Source organism: Diabrotica virgifera, chromosome 8 (genome assembly GCF_917563875.1).
Source record: "Diabrotica virgifera virgifera chromosome 8, PGI_DIABVI_V3a".
Lineage (NCBI taxonomy): Eukaryota > Metazoa > Arthropoda > Insecta > Coleoptera > Chrysomelidae > Diabrotica > Diabrotica virgifera.
The window spans coordinates 223,640,307-223,657,622 of NC_065450.1; the positions used below are offsets into that span (position 1 = coordinate 223,640,307).

Here is a 17,316-nt window from a genome sequence, read left to right on the forward strand (position 1 = left end):
AATTAAAGAAATAATGGCAAATGACAAAGGTGTAGGTAATAAAAAGACCTCTACAACTTTTATATACATTGTGTCCGTAAAGTATGGAACAAATTCTTTTTTAGCTAAACAGAGCATTTTAAGAAATAATCCTGAAACACGTCGTTTTTTGATTTTAATTTACCATATTTTAAAATAATATTCTAATATACAGGGTAAATTACTTTCGAGTAATGACGTCACCGTCATTTTTTTTTAATGGAACACCCCCATTTTGTCTCAATTTTCGGATTACTCTAGCTGAGCAGATTCCAATAATGTATCACATGTTGATTCAAATTGGTACAGGGTGGACAAAAATACAATAGTTTTGTGTGTACTCATAATATTAAATTTTAATTAATTTTTGATATTAAATTAAAATATTAAATTAAACAATATCAAAAATTAATTAAAATCAAAAACTAATTAATATATCAATAATACAATAAGTATTTTTGATAATATTGTTAATTTAACTAACGCGTTACTTTATGAACACACACAAAGCTATTGTATTTTTGTCCACCCTGTACCAATTTGAATCAACATGTGATACATTTTTGGAATCAGCTCAGCTAGAGTAATCCGAAAATTGAAACAAAATGGGGGTGTTCCATTAAAAAAAAATGACGGTGACGTCATTACTCGAAAGTAATTCACTCTGTACATTAGAATATTATTTTAAAATACGGTAAATTAAAATCAAAAATCGACGTGTTTCAGGATTATTTCTTAAAATGCTCTGTTTAGCTAAAAAAGAATTTGTTCCATACTTTACGGACACAGTTTATACATTTTTTTACATAAATCAAAATTTTTACGAGAAGATCTAATAATTAAGTTTTTGGTTTTTTATTTTTATCTTTCACAAACATTATTTTTCACGAAATTAGGTGAAAACTTATCTTTTTATGTGCCAACACATTGTAGTTTTATTGATTTATAGTTATTTATGTATTAAGAGCGAAAAGTGATACATTATTGCTTGAGAGTAGATCTCCGCTACGCGCCGAGCGATAATTACTCGAAAGCAATAATGTAACTTTGCGCTTGTAATACATACAACATTTTTTCTACAATCACTTAATAAAATGAAAATATTTTTATATCATTAACTTTATTGTAACTATTTTATATCTGTCATTATAATGTCATAACATTAACTTTTATATCTATCAGTTTAAATGTTCAATGTGTTTGTATTGTATGGTTGTACGGTTGCTACGGACAACGCGCGTAAAATTGAACTTTACGCGCTAGACTGCTAGTAGTGCAGCCGATATGTGAAACAATTGTGCATTTAATGGGAGAAGTATATAATTTGGACCACATATACTGCACATATAAAGGTTCAAATTTAGATGGGAGGCCATCTCAGATTTTGCCTTTTACAAAAATGGCGGGAATTCAAAATGGTGACTATACATATGTGACTAATAGAACGATAACTTTTGAACGAGACTTCGGATTTCAACCAAATTTGGTATATATGTTCTTTTTTTGATGTATAAGATCGAGGTCTTGAACCGGAAGAATAGGTTTACCAGTAGTTGGGTTTTTCCTGGGTGTTATGTAAAAATATGTTGTTTTTTTTTTCAATTCTTTCACTCTGTATGCATTAATTTTTCAAAAAGGTAATACGGCCATTAAAAAGAGCGTAAAAATATTTTTTAGGAAATATTTTGAACTTTTTAGTTATGTTATATATGCGGCAGATTCGTGCAAATATAAGAATTATTGTGCATTTAATTGTAGATGCATATAATTTGGACCACATATACTACACATACATATAAAGGTTGAAATTTGTTGAAATTTAGATACGAGACCATCTCAGTTTTTGTTCCTTTTACAAAAATGGCGGGCATTCAAAATGGCAACTATACATATGTGACTAATAGCACGATAACTTTTGAACGAGACGTCAGATTTGAACCAAATTTGGTATATAGGTTGTTTTTTTGATGGATAATATTGAGGTCTTCAACCGGAAGAATCGGTTTAAAAGAATTAGTGTTTTTACAGTTTTTTTATGTAAAAATATGTTGTTCCTTTTTCAATTCTTTCACCCTGTATATATACATTTTTCAAAAAGGTAATACCGCCTTGAAAAGAGTGTAAATCTATTTTTTAAGAAATATTTTTAACTTTTCAGTTGTGTTAATTACCATTTAATAAATGCATAACGTATGTTCACATGTACCTACGGGCGGCAGATTCATTCTGAATGCCCGCCATTTTTGTAAAAGACTAAATCTGAGATGGCCTCATATCTAAATTTGAATCTTTGTACGTGTAGTATGTGTGGTCCAAATTATATGCTTCTACCGTTAAATGCACAATAATTCTTATATTAGATATTATTTGCACGAATCTGCCGCACATAAGTACCTACATGTGAAGATACGTTATGCATTTATTAAATGGTAATTAATATAACTAAAGAGTTCTAAATATTCCCCAAAAAATATTTTTACGCTCTTTTCAACGCCGGTATTCCCTTTTTGAAAAATTAGCATATACAGGGTGAAAGAATTGAAAGAGAAACATGTTTTTACATAAAAAAACAGTAAAAACACAAACTCTGGTATACTGATGCGTTTGTAAAAATGAAAACAGTTCTCTGCAACAAATACCTTAGCTTAGAACTGAGAGTAAGAGCTTTGAGATGCCACGTGTTCTCGATACTACAATATGGACTTGAAAGCTGGACACTAAAGCAAGAACACATAAATAAGCTACAGTCATTTGAAATGTGATGTTACAGAAGGATGCTTAGAATTGCATGGACACAGAAGAAAACTAACATGGAAGTAATGCGAAAAATGGGCAAAGAATACGAAATAATAAACACCATAAAACTAAGAAAGCTACAATAAATATCTGGGACACGTACTGAGGGGACAGCGATATGAACTGCTAAGACTGATAATAGTGCTAATACAGGGAAAGATAAGAGGAGTATAGGAAGTAGGAGAGTACCCTGGTTGAAGAATCTAAGGGACTGGTTTAAATGCAGTTCTAGAGAACTCTTCAGAGTAGATAGAGTAAAGGTAGTGATGATGATATCCAACCTCTGATTGGGAGACGACACTTAAAGAAGAAGAAGCACTTTTGAATTAGAAATACTCAAACTAAAACAGAATATTTCGGAAAACACTGTATGTTACGCATCGTAATTTCGTCCTGCAATCTTATGATTTAATAATAAAATTGGCATTGGGGCATTTCCCAGTTTGCAAAACTGCTCGAATACATATGACGACGCTCTCGTTCGCCTAGGTTGCTGACGCCGACGTTCCTGTTTTAGCACCCGACGCCGTCGCGTCCTAGGCCTCCAGTAGCTCGATTCGCTTGTCGTGGTGCGCGGAGTGCAGGTGCTAAGGATCTGATGGCAACATTGCAGGTCAACCTCAAAGCATGAAATATCACAAAGGTCAGTGTCGTTGGAAAAAAAGCCAAACCTTTTGTTATGCTTGTTATGCACCATCGCCCTTTTGGCCCTTACGTCACTACGCCTCTGCTTTAGATTAGACGGGTGCGAGTTATGCCAAGATGGAATTACAAAACTTTTGATATATTTACTCCCCGATGCACACTTTTGTTTGTTAACTCAACATTCTTTAATTAGGCGCATAATTAGAGTATATTTAACTGATCAAACATTGGCACAATTTATAGTTTTTGGATAGTACAAAAAAATACCACGCAGTAGTTGCCATTTTATGTTTTCCAGAAATGCCAAAGTCAATTTTAACGCCTAGTTGTTTGCGAAAGTTATGTAACTGATATATTTACATATTTTTGAAAATATTATTACCTCGACAAAAAGTTATTTTTACCGGCTATTTTTATGATTTGTGTGTTTATTGTTTATGAATAGTATTTCCTTAATTTTTTTCTCCTTTTTGGCCTTATACATATTCCTTTTCAAGCGAAGCGTCATTCGGCTCACTTTTGTATCCACAATTTTCACGTTTACAATGTATTTTCGTTAGATTCATTTTTTATATATACCTATATGTTACAGTTCAAGTTGATTATCCAGTTGGAGTTGACTCCAACTAGTTGTAGTCAACTCTAACGGCTGGTTTCAGTAAAAGTTGATTATAAATATAAAATGAAGATTTATATTCAACATTTACTAGTAAAAGTAGACTCCAACTAGGAAAAGTATACTCTTCCCAATGCCATTTAGTAAAAGTTGATTCTGGTTCACACAAACAGCCGATTCTAGAAATTACATGTTACTGAATATGTTCAAATTAGTCTAGGCTGTATCGTCGCCCCCGTTAGGTAAATTACTCCGATTCGAATTTTTTGCACAAACTTACTCAAAAAGAGGTCCTTATAACAAATCTACTGGGTGCCAGGCACTACTTGATCGATAAATTGTTTAAACATTTTTTTTAGACAAATTCGCAAAAATAATTTTTTCATTTCGAACAATTTTTTTTTAGATCATTTTGGTTAGTCTGAGCAAAAAAAAGGTATTTTGTGATTTTTCTCTAAAATTGATTGTTGTCGAGATATACGCGATTTAAAATTTGAAAAATGCGAAAATAGCCACTTTCAAGGCTTAATAACTCGGTTAAAATCCATTATTAATTATTATGGAAGTCAGAAAGTGACCAAATCAAAGTTTATAGCCCCCTCTACAAGATCCAGCAGAAATTTTTGTCACTACATATTTTATTACTAATCTTTATCTTTAATTGTTAACAATGAGCGCTAAGTGCGTATTAGGCGGCCGTCAATGGTGAGTGCTAAAGAGATACACCATTCCGGCCGTCCAATGGTGAATCTCACTCGCATTCGCATTGACGGCTGCCTCAATACACGCTTAGCGCTCATTGTTGATAATTAAAAATAATATCTTATTAATGAAATAATGACAAAAATTTCTTCAGGATCTTATAGAGGTAGCTTTAATTTTTGATTTTTTTTAGTTTCTGACTTTCATAATATATAATATCGTATGACATTTTTGCCTTTCGGACAGTTCCGGCGCCAATTACATCTTTAAACCTGTTTCAAGTAACTAGTGTCGATGTACACTAGTCCAGGGGGACCGACGGCTTAACGTGCTCTCCGAGGCACGGTGAGACGGCTCGTGTCATTATTGGAAATGAAAATGGTTTGTCTTTGGCAGGACCGCAAATAATGATATGTACCACCAGTGGTATATGTAACACAGATTGAGAACCGCTGCTTTACATAATATGAGATAGAGTAGATAAAAATTATTTTTGTGAATTTGGTTAACAAAAATTGGTTAAACAATTTTTCGACCGCGGTACCGCGTGACACCCTGTGTATTTGTTATAAGGATTGTTATACGGATGTATTTCTTTGAGTAAGTTTGTGCAAAAAATCGAATCAGAATAATTTACCTAACGGGGGCGACGTTACAGGCTATACTAATAAGTAGTTGAAACGGTCAAAACAAAGAAACGCACACTCATCAAAAATGCACTTGCGATTCTCGTATAATCAACATTTACTGAATCGACCCAGGAAGAGTCAAGTCCAACTAGTAAAAGTTTATTTAAGATTTTAAAATCAACTTTTACTGCTCGTTTCAGTTGGAGTTGACTCCAACTCCAACTCTAACTGAGAATCAACTTGAACTGTAACATATACATGACATTGTTCATTTGAATTCAACATTTCTTCTCGAAACAGAGCAAGCCAAGGAAGTAACAAATTAAATTTGACGTGGGAGAAACTACTGAGAAAAGAGTTAAGGGCGACTTCAAGAGAAGTACCTACAACCAAAGATTGGTTTGAAGAAGAATGTCAGGCGATAGCAAAGGAAAAGAAGAAGACCAACCCACAATTATTAAGCTTTGAGTAGAAAGAAAAGGAGATACCATAATGAGCAGAAATTAAAATATATGGAAGAAAAGTTCAAAAACAAAGAGGTGAGGTCGTTCTATCAAGAGGGGAAAGGCGCAAAATGTCTCCTGTCAAAATTTTCAATGTATTTTAAATGTATTTATTTTTTCGAATCCTGAGAAAACTAATAAATATTTTTGAAAAATTTAAACTCACAATGCAAAACTACATTATCACCGAGGGCCGAAAGTCCCTGAAAACTTCTATAATGTTTATTGTTGCAGGGAGAAAATAAAAGAGAAAATTTAGTGTGATTTTTAATTGCAAATATTTCATTCAAAAGAAACTTTTTATTTATTCTGAGGGTCTTTCGGCCCTCGATAATAACGTAGTCTTTCATTCTGCGTTTAAATTTTTCAAAAATACTTATTAGATTAGTTTTCTCAGGATTAGAAAAATTTGATTTCATGAACATGCGTAAAATGTCTTTAACCCCAAACTATTAGTCACAATAATATTTAGAACACTACAGTGTTATGTGTGGTCTCTATTTCTATATTCTATATGGCTGTGAGACCTGGACATTAAAACAGTATGTTGTTCTGAAGCTATTTCCTTGTGGCATTTTTATAATTACGTATTTTTTATGGGAAATAAGCCACAATTTTACTAAAAAATGAATTTATTAACGTTTCGAAGCCCAAATCGGGTTTCGTTGTCAAAATACAAAATACTATTTTGTATAAATAGTATTTTGTATTTTGACAACGAAACCCGATTTGGACTTCGAAACGTTAATAAATTCATTTTTTAGTAAAATTGTGGCTTATTTCCCATAAAAAATACGTAATTGTTAAAACAGTATGACGTATAATTCAGAACGTAGACAGCAGTAGACAGAACGACGAATGAAGAAGTACTGGAAATAATGAACACATGTCCTCATCTGGTCAATATAATCAAAATTATAAATACGTCATATCTAGGACACATAATACGTCATAGGGAATTTGAGCAGCTCCAGGTAATATTAGAAGGCAAAATCGAATGTAAAAGGGGCGTAGGAAGAATGAAAAAATCCTGTCTTCGAAACATCAGAGATTGGACCCACACAACAGGGAATGCCTTAATTCAACAAGCCCAAAACAGAGAGAAATTTGCTATATTGTTCGCCAACCTCAATAGAGAAGATACTTTTCATTATCATCAAAATATTAAACACTATTTTTTAGTTTTTCGCTCTGACATTCATTTCGCGAAATATTCGTTTTTTTTTGTGAAACTTTGTGACTCGCCCATTTCCTTACTTCCCTCAAATCGTCAGATTTTTGAAATATACACTCTTTTGCATGTACTTAACTTACCTTATCTTAATCTGACAATTTCGAGTTTTTCTAAGGATAGATTTTTTTTCGGACCCCCCTTAACGAACTTCTCTGTGTTAATAGCCAATATATGGTAGAGGTACATCTGCAGGGTACAAGGTTTCTCCCCATGTGATAAACTGACGCGCTGTAGTAACTGCAAAAATCCCCGCTTGGGCTTTCCTACCATTATGTTTTAAGTAGCATATGCTGATAAAATCATCTTATATTTTTTCAGGAACTTCAACCCCCGAAGAACATCATCCCCCCCGATTTCGAGACGATCCTTCTCAATGCGTGTCCGTCGTAGAAAACGCGTGCGCGGTCCTTTCCGTAGAATTATTTGAATTGACAGATGACACCGAAATATTGTGGTAAGTTATTATAAACTTAACAATGAAATATCGTCGGCCTAATATAAAAACTGTTGAAAAATTTTGATGGCATCTGTTAGAATTATTCAAAAGCTATGTATAGCTCTATTTTATTCTAATATCGTTTACTAGATTTTGCTAAAATTGTGAAAATGAAATCTTGGTACAATGATTGTACCTCCATCTTCAAAATGTAGAAGTACCACAGTGCACAGTACCGGGACTCAAATTTATCTGTTTGTCCTTCGTGTAGTGTATATTAAGTATTTATTGGTATAATATGTTAATTTAAGTGGCCACCACTCAAGACAAATATTAATAACATTACCTCTTTCTTCCCCCTTTTTTGACGAAATGCCCCGAAGATACTCTAGGAGTTAAAGTATACTTGGGCAAGATTGAATAAAACTCAGTGCTCGATATATGCCTTTTATTTCGTAAAATTTATAGGTTTCTGTTGATAATTTTCCACCTCTACTAGTTTCATCTCTTTTTATATTTCATAGCGTATTATATTTTTCATCTTTTGCAATATTTTGTCGGTTATTAGCGCACGCATCACTCTATAATTTCGCGTCTGATTGTACATAGTTTGATTGGTTCTATGGCAGGGTGACCAAACGTCCCGTAAAAACGGGATTGTCCCGTTTTTTAACGATTTGTCTCGAGGTCCCGAAAAAGTCTCTCGGGCCGCCTAAATGTCCCGTATTTGCGTTGTGTTGATTTTATGTATCTGACTATATTGTCTCTCTTTAATTTTTCTTCAATTTCGGAATTTGTTTTCATTATTATTCCTCCCTCTCTTATTACATTATGGCCCAGTATTGTTCTCATTATTTTTCTTTCAAATTTCAGAAATCTTCCTCTTTCTTGTTCATCATCATTATTTCCATCCTATATCAATAGGTCTTATTAGACCAGGGCGCATCTGTAAAAATATTAGTACATTTGGACGTTGAGAGGTGACTCAAATTTTTTTGCAGAAATTGCTTGAAAATAACTCAAATAATAATATTTGAGTTATCCTCCCTCTCAAAAAGGTCCGGAACATTGTTTAAATAATCAAAATGTCAAAAAATGAAGGAAAAATTCGATTTTTTTCTTAGTTTTTTTATTATAACTTTAAAAGTATTCATTTTCAAGAAAAGTTGTACTGACGTAAAAGTTGCGTAATTAAATTTCCTACAATATAAAATTGGTTGAAAATTTAAAAAATAGTCACCCTAGTTGCACAATAGCAATAATTGCGAAAAAACCATACAAAAACAAGTATTCGCATTTTACGTTTTTCAACCATTTATGCTACACTTACGACCTTCACATTTCACCCAGAAAAACTTTATTTTACAGTAAAGCAATATTGTAAATTTCGTTAAGATCGGTTTCATAGATTTTGCAAAATAAATTTTGCAATCCAGCTTTCGCAAAAGAATTCATTTTTTCAAAATGTTACAGGACTGAAAATAAAGCAGATAGCAAGTTGAAATTTTTTTTGCGTATAGAAGTGTACTGTACCTTTCATTTTCAATTTTGCAAAATTTAAATCGATTAAGACCACGGCGTCAGGAATTTTTTTAAATAGACATTAAATATTGGCGCTACGCGCAGGACAGCAGATAGTTTGCTCTGATTGGGCATTCCAATGACCTTTGATAATAATTGATACATTTTAATTTTTATTACATTTCGATATAAATAAATAAATTTGCTTATTGCAAAAAAAACACATACTTTATCCTTTGAAATAACACTTTAATTAGCAAAAACTTTCTTTATTCATATATTTTAACTAAGAGAATAAAAGTTTATTATTTTTAAACATAATATGCAATTGTTTAAACAATATTTCACAAACAATAATAAAATTAGTTTGATTTTTGTGGAATTAAAATATTAAAATACAACAAAATATAGAGTAAGAAAATAATATACTAGATAAAGATTGGAAGAAATTTTGGTGGAAATCAACTTGTGTGAATCGAACACCGCTGTCCTGCGCGTAGCACCAAAAACTAATGTTTATTTAAGAAATTTCCTGACGCCGTGGTAATTAATCGGTTTTAATTTTGTAAATTGCAAATGAAAGGTACAGTACACTTCTATAAGCAAAAAAAATTTCAACTTGCCATCTTCTTTATTTTCAGTCCTGTAACATTTTGAAAAAATGATTTTTTTTTGCGAAAGCTGGATTGCAAAATTTATTTTGCAAAATGTATTGAACCGATCTTAATGAAATTTATAGTATTATTTTACTGTATCATAAAGTTTTTCTGGGTGAAACGTGAAGGTCCTAAGTGTAGCATAAATGGTTGAAAAACGTAAAATGCGAATACTTGTTTTTGTATGGTTTTTTCGCAATTATTGCTATTTTGCAACTAGGTTGACTATTTTTTAAATATTTAACCAATTTTATATTGTAGGAAATTTAATTACGCAACTTTTATGTCAGTACAACTTTTCTCGGAAATGAATACTTTTAAAGTTATAATAAAAAAACTAAGAAAACAATCGAATTTTTCCTTCATTTTTTGACATTTTGATTATTTAAACAATGTTCCGGACCTTTCTGAGAGGGAGGATAACTCAAATATTATTATCTGATTTATTTTCAAGCAATTTCTGCAAAACAATTTGAGTCACCTCTCAACGTCCAACTCAAAACAGATGCGCCCTGGACTATATATAGACTTCATAATATTATACTAAAAGTCTTGCTTCTCAGCAGATTTCTATTAATTGCATATGTTTTTCTGCCTTTTAGAATTCTTTCCTCTGTTCTTTCCTTTGCGGTGTTTAGATGTGGATACAGTTTCAAATTTACGGTTCTGTGTTATTAGATATTTCTGAGTTGTTGTTATCCTTCCCTGTCGTCACGTATTTTGTTTTGTGCTGGTTTATCTCTAGTCCTATTCTCTTTGCTTCCTTATCTAATTTTGCAACTGCTTTTATAAGTGTTATTTTTGAAGTTATACTTCTTTAGGCGTGATTGAGAGTAAAATTTCATAATACTGCGCGCATGCGCACACAGACAGGATGGCGTTTAGTTGCTAAATCTTTCTAGTTATGTATAAATAGGTATATCAGTGCAAGAAAAGGTGTGAAAAGAATATATTAGTGTTTTTAGTAAATATATTTATTATAATTTTTGTGTCTTTGGTTTTGCCTTCCTCAGGAGTAAGATGAGTATTATTAAAACATTTTATTGTATATTTGTTATACTTCACACCTTGTCTGTTTGTTACCGTGAATTGTCATTAGGTACGTCCGAACCGATACAGACACAGTCGTCGTAGCGTGTTTGGTATAGCTTTCGGCCAGAGATCGATAGGTCTTGAGTTCGAATCCAGTGCCATCCTATACTTTTTTTTATATTTTTTTGAAAGCGGTAAGCACAAGATTAGTTTGGTGTTTCAAAAAAATTAAAACAAACTGTTTAAAGTATACTTATTTTTAAGAAATCATATAATAGAAGTATAACTTCTTACGTGCGTACAAAGTACACACACATTCTTTTTTTAGTTGAAGTTGATCCGTAATAATGTTTTTCGTATGTATGCAATTAATCGTCGACCTCCCTGGTCTGAACCAGTTCTGTTATTCTCGTAATATGCATTCACTTCTCCCGATCTCCTTTTTTATATATAGGTACTATAATAGCTGAGTTCCAATTGTCCATATTTGTTGTATTAGCTGGTTTATTTCTTTATGTAATTCTCTTCGTTCGTATTTTATTAATTCTACTGCTATTTCATCTTCTTCTGCTGCTTTTCCGTTTCCTAGGTTTTTAATATTTGTTTTGTACTTCTTCTTCTGTGAAAATTTCTACTTCGTCGTTTTATTGTAAGACCTTACTTTTTCATCGCAGTGTGTTTTCTTCATAGTTAATAGCATTTTTTCGTAATATTCTTTCCATATTCTGCTGCTCTGTTTGTCTTCAAATACGGTTTCTCCCTTTTGTTTTTTTAGTCCTCTTGTTTTATTGATGGGGGTAAGTTTTGTTGCTCTGATATTTTTGTAAAATTGTTTTATTCTATGGTTTTCTGTCTTTTCCAATATCCTCCAGCGAAACTAGTCATTTTTCTACTTTTTATTTGTTGAGTTGGCTTTGTTTCTCGCTATTTTGTATTATGCCCTGTTTTGTTCTGACGGGTTGTTGATCCATGTCATTCTGGCGGAGTTTTTTTGTGATCTGTCTGTTTCGCAATCTTGATTGTACGTAAATTACATATTCAAAGGTAAATTGAAAAAGATTTATAGGTCCCAAATTAGCTAAAAACCCATGTTTCAATCGCCCCTTCCTATTTGGGTATCGCCTCAAACCTTCCTTGGCAGAGGCGCACTTAGTTTGCGGTTTAAACCCCCTTTCCCCCAGGGCATTTGAAACATATATAAAGAACAGTAGGAAAATGTAACTTGTCTTTCACAAACAATACAAAAACATTTCAATGACCAAACCAACTACACCCCAGAGAAAAATTCTAGATGCACTACTGTTCTTTGGATGTGTCCCGTTTTTTCAGATTTATGATTTGGTCACCCTACTCTATGGCCAATACACAATACACAAAGAGCCATGGAGCGCTCGATGTTAGGAATTTCTGCTAGGAATCGGATGAACAAAGAAATAAGACGGAGAACAGGAGTGACAGATGCTGTAGAAAGAATTATTACCCTTAAGTGGAGCTGGGCGGGGCACGTAGCTAGAATGTCGGATAACAGATGAACGCAGCAAATAATACACTGGAGACAAAGAGAAGAAGCATATCGGAGTAGTAAAACGGATCGAGAAAAGTTGGATGCAAACAGAAACAGTACAAAACAGGAACACATGTAGAAGACTGAGGGAGACCTAAATTCAGCAGTGTATAGATCCGGGTTGAATGATGATGATGATAAGTAGTTTTATTATGCCTAGAGTGACGTGCTAATGGTTTGGACTTTTAGTTAACTTGATCCAGATTCCAAACGGCTGTCAGCTAATGAGGATTAAACACCAAAAAGCAGATTTTTCTTTGCATTAGATAATTGCGTGGGTTGAAAAATTTCCTCGTTTAATTTACATGTCAATGCGAATGTTATTTCATTTGGAATCTGAGATGGTATTTAAAAATATTGATTTTCTATCTGTTAAGTTATTTTCCTGCATGTATATATTTAAATTCTAATGGTAATGGCGCTGTTTCGATTGATGTTTTGCTATAAATACGTGAGCTATTCCTACTGGGAAATATTATTATAATACATTTATTTATACCGGATGTTCCAAATACCTTTGGAGATTAAATATATTTCAAAATTTACGATGTAGACTTTTGTGAGTTTTTTAACCACGAGAAAAATGTTAACAACATAAAAGTATCAACAAATACTAGCAAGATAAAAAAGGGTTCAAGGCAGGTTTTGTTTATAATCGATTCAGAGTTGGACTACCATCTCCATATAGCAACTATTTCAGCATCCTTATGCATCATCAGTGAAGTTTATGCAGTCACAACTCTGAAGGGAATATAAACTTTCTGCCTCTTTTAAGGCAAACCATCGCGATGCAATGAACCCACCTTTTGAGACGCAATCTAGCGACATCTCTCGTATTACGAGGAAAACAACGAAAAGCCCCAGATACAAAGTTTACAAACACCCCAAAGTTTAGCAAGTTGTAATAAAATAGAGAAGGCTAGTTTTTTTCTTCTTCATGCGCCATTTCCGCGATGGAGGTTGGCAATCGTCATAGCTATTCTGACTTTAGAGGCGACTGCTCTGAAAAGTTCATTTGATGTACCGTAGTATTCCAAATGGTTGCAGTCATGATAATCTACGTCTCCCTATGGTTCTCTTTCCTCGTATCTTTCCCTGCATAATCAGTTGGAGCAAGTTGCATCTCTCTCCATGTGTAGTATGTCCAAGATATTCCAATTTTCTTTTGTTTTGATTGTATTTCAAATTTTTCCAAAAAATATTTGAGCATTTTAAGGTCCAAGCTTCCATTCCATAAAACAAAGTTGAGAAAACGTAGCACCTGGCCAACCTAACTTTTAGCCCCGATTTTAAATCTCTTGTGCAGAGCACTCTTCATATTTTTAGGTGGAAACTTTAAGACCGAAATATATGGGAGAGGGCAAAATGAGCTCTGTTTGCCTGCGTTATTCTCTTCCGTATTTCTCCATCTTCTGATCCGTCGGCATATATTTTTACTCCCAGCTATGTAAACTTTCCAACCGTTTCAATGTCATCTTCATGTATAATGCTTTCTGGGACTATATTTTTTCTTCTCGTCTATATCATTATTTTTATTTTTTATGTGTTAATTTCCAGACATAGCTTTTTCGTTTGCGTTTTTAACTCTGCGTAGTTTCCTGTGCTCCTGTTGATGTTCTACTCATAATATAAATATCATCGCCATAAGCTGCCAGTTGAACCGTTGCGTTCTGTTGGTCAGTAGGTTTCCTCGTCCAGTTTGCATTTGCCTAACCGCATACTCCAGTGCCAGGTTAAACAATGTTGGGGCCAGCCCATCTCCCTGCTTTAGCCCCTGCGAAATTTTGAAAAAGTCTGTCCGGTGGTTTTGTATTCGTACACATGCCTGAGTTTCGTCCATTGTGGCCTTAATGAGTCTTATTAGCTGGTGTGGTATTGCCAATTCAGACAATATATAGTATAGTTTGTTCCTTTTGACTGAGTCGTATACCTGTTTGAAGTCTACAAACACGTTGTGAACATCAATATCGTGTTCCCAAGATTTGCACAAGATCTGTTTGACTGTAAATATTTGATCCAGTGTCGATCTTCCCCGTCGGAAGCCCGTCTGATACTCTCCAATAATAGTTTCTGCTAGTGGTTGGAGCCGCTGATTTATAATATACGTGAGGACTTTATATGCTGTACACAGTAGATAGATTCCACAGTAGTTTTTGCACTGGAGTTTGTCTCCGTTTTTATAGATCGGGCATACTATACTTTTCTTCCAGTCGTCGGGTATTTTCTCTTCTTGCCATATGTCTTTGATGAGCGCGTGGATGTGACTTGCTAGGTGGTCGTCACCTACCTTATACAGTTCTGCTGGTATTTCGTCAACTTCCGGAGCTTTATTGTTTTTCTGGACCTTAGTAGCTTCGAGAACTTTCTCTATGGTTGGAGCTTCTACTCCATTCTCTACTTCATTCTCTTCTACGTAATTCATACCCATTTCATCTTCCATGTCTGCTTGTGGTCCAAGTAGGGTCTGAAAATAATGCTTCCAGGTTTCTGTGACTTTCTGTTAGCCGCTGATTATTTGCCCACTTTCATCTTTACATAGACTTGTTTGAGGTTTATACCCACTTTTTATCTTTTTTCTAGGTATTCGTTAGCCCCTATAATTTCGTTGTGTTTGAAATTTTGTTCCATTTTTTCTATTTGTCCATTCTCATAGGCTCTCTTTTTATTTCTACATATCTTGTCTGCTTTCCGTCTTGCGACTTCAAATAATGTTCGTCTTTCTCGTGTTCTTCTTGTTATGTACATTTTGTGTGCTTCATTTCTTTCCTCTATTACTTCTCTGCACTCGTCATCAAACCATGCTTCTCTTCTCTCCTTTTTCTTGTTTCCCAGGGTGGACGCTGCTGCTGCCAGTACTGCTGTTTTGATATTACTCCAGTTGCCCTCTATGGAGTGCAGTTCTAGCGTCCGTAACTCATTTGCGACTTCTTGTTCGAACTTCTCTTTACATTCCTGAATCTTCAGTTTTTCCAGGTCTACTTTGTTTGTTCTTTGTTGTCTTTCGTTTCTTTCCCTGTTAACTCTGCATCTAAATTTGGTTTGTAGTAAAAGATGGTCTAATCCACAACATGCTCCTCGTCATGTTCTTACATCGGAGATACTACTAGCTGCCCTTTTGTCTATCAGCACATGGTCGATTTGTGGTTCCATCTGGTGAAATACATGTCATTTTGTGTAATGTTATGTGGGACTATGTTTCTTCTCGTATGTATCATTATTTTTATTTTTTCTGTGTTAATTTCCAGACCTAGCCTTTTCGTTTGCGTTTTTAACTCTGCGTAAGTTTCTTATGCTCCTGTTGATGTTCTATGTTCTACTCATAATATTAATATCATCGGCATAAGCGGCCAGTTGAACTGTTCTGTTGGTCAGTAGGTTTCCTCGTTCAGTTTGCATTTGCCTAACCGCATTCTCCAGTGCCAGGGTAAACAATGTTGGGGCCAGCCCATCTCCCTGCTTCAGTCCCTGCGAGATTTTGAAAAAGTCTGTCCATTGGTTTTGTATTCGTACACATGCCTGATTTTCATCAATTGTAGCTTTAATGAGTCTAATTAGATTGTGTGGTATTGCCAATTCAGCCAATATATAGTATAGTCTGTTCCTTTTGACTGAGTCGTATGCCTGTTTCAAGTCTACAAACACATTGTGAACATCAATGTCGTGTTCTCATGATTTTCTTAAGATCTGCTTAACTGTAATTAATCCATTGTCGATCTTTCCCGTCAGAAGCTCGTCTGATACTCTCCAATAATATTTTCTGCAAGTGGTTGAAGCCGCTGGTTTATAATATACGTGAGGACTTTATATGCTGGGGGCTTAACTCCCGGGGCTTTATTGTTTTTTGGGCCTCAATAGCTTCGAGGACTTCCTCTATGGTTGGAATTTCTACTTCATTCTACGTGGTTCATACCCATTTCATCTTCCGTATCTACTTGTGTTCCAAGTACGATTTGAAAATAATGCTTCCAGGTTTCTGTGACTTTCTGTTGGTCACTGATTATTTGCCCACTTTCATCTTTGCATAGACTTTCTTGTTTGAGGTTTAAATCCACATTTTATCTTTTTTAGGTATTCGTAAGCCCCTCTAATTTCGTTGTTTTTGAAATTTTCATCAATTTTTTTCTATTTGTTCATTTTGATAAGCTAATAGCATAAATTTCTGCTTGGAGGATTTGCAGGTCATAGCAAACTTTCTGTGAGAGAGTGGAAGATTTTAAGCTTCAATAATATTTTATGAAGATGCACTTCATCTTCATAATATTTTATGAAGATAGTCTTTTGTTAAATTAAAAGTATAAATATGTTTTAGGTTTTACATATTATTGATGCGATTCTACCCTGTATTAACCAGAATATCTTAAATAACTACCAAAAAAACTATATAAATAATTCACATCATAGTTCACTGACTTTCGTAATAATTTATCTCGGTTTATTATTACACTCACCATCAAGTATATATAACTTTCAAAATTACAGTTTTCTCCTTACTCAATGGAAGTTCCTGAACTTTTCAGGTTCTTCGGTATATAAGTAAAAATAGAACACACATTACGCCAATGGATATTTTCGTAAAACGCAGTTAAAAGGAAGTTCTAAGTTTATTCGAACATTTCAGATTTTTTTCAGGTACGTTCGTATGTTAGCTGTTCAATTAATTTTCAGAGTTGCAAATACTAATAACTTGCAATCTGTAAATAGAACTACGTAGCTATCATGCTTGACATTTCAAAGATAGGTTCCAGCATTGTTGCCATTTATGTTTATTAGTCCAGACAAATAAGGATATTCTCATGACACTCAAAGATCCAGGTAGTAGCTGACTACTTTTTTAGTTATTGTAGACCTATGGGAAGAAAACCTACCTGTTTCCTGCCTAGTCATTATTAACAATTTGGTCCAAAAAACGCGAATTTTTCGAGTTTTTGCACCTCATTAAAAAGCTAAATAGTTGTCATAAAATT

The 17,316-nt window shown here is 33.9% G+C and overlaps 2 protein-coding genes across 50 annotated transcripts in view; one reads left to right on the top strand and one right to left on the bottom strand.

The window, feature by feature from the left end:
* The window catches only part of LOC114341532 (uncharacterized), a 38,931-nt gene that overhangs the window by 15,864 nt on the left and 5,751 nt on the right, over positions 1–17,316 (bottom strand). The window lies entirely within an intron of this gene.
* The window catches only part of LOC114341578 (extracellular matrix-binding protein ebh), a 369,628-nt gene continuing 355,617 nt past the window's right edge, over positions 3,306–17,316 (top strand). For all 49 annotated transcript variants that reach the window (XM_050657458.1, XM_050657487.1, XM_050657456.1 and 46 more), the window contains exons 1-2: positions 3,306–3,457; positions 7,462–7,597. In XM_050657458.1, coding sequence (XP_050513415.1) covers positions 3,442–3,457; positions 7,462–7,597 — 152 coding nt within the window. In that variant the 5' untranslated portion in view covers positions 3,306–3,441. The remainder of the gene's footprint in view (positions 3,458–7,461; positions 7,598–17,316) is intronic.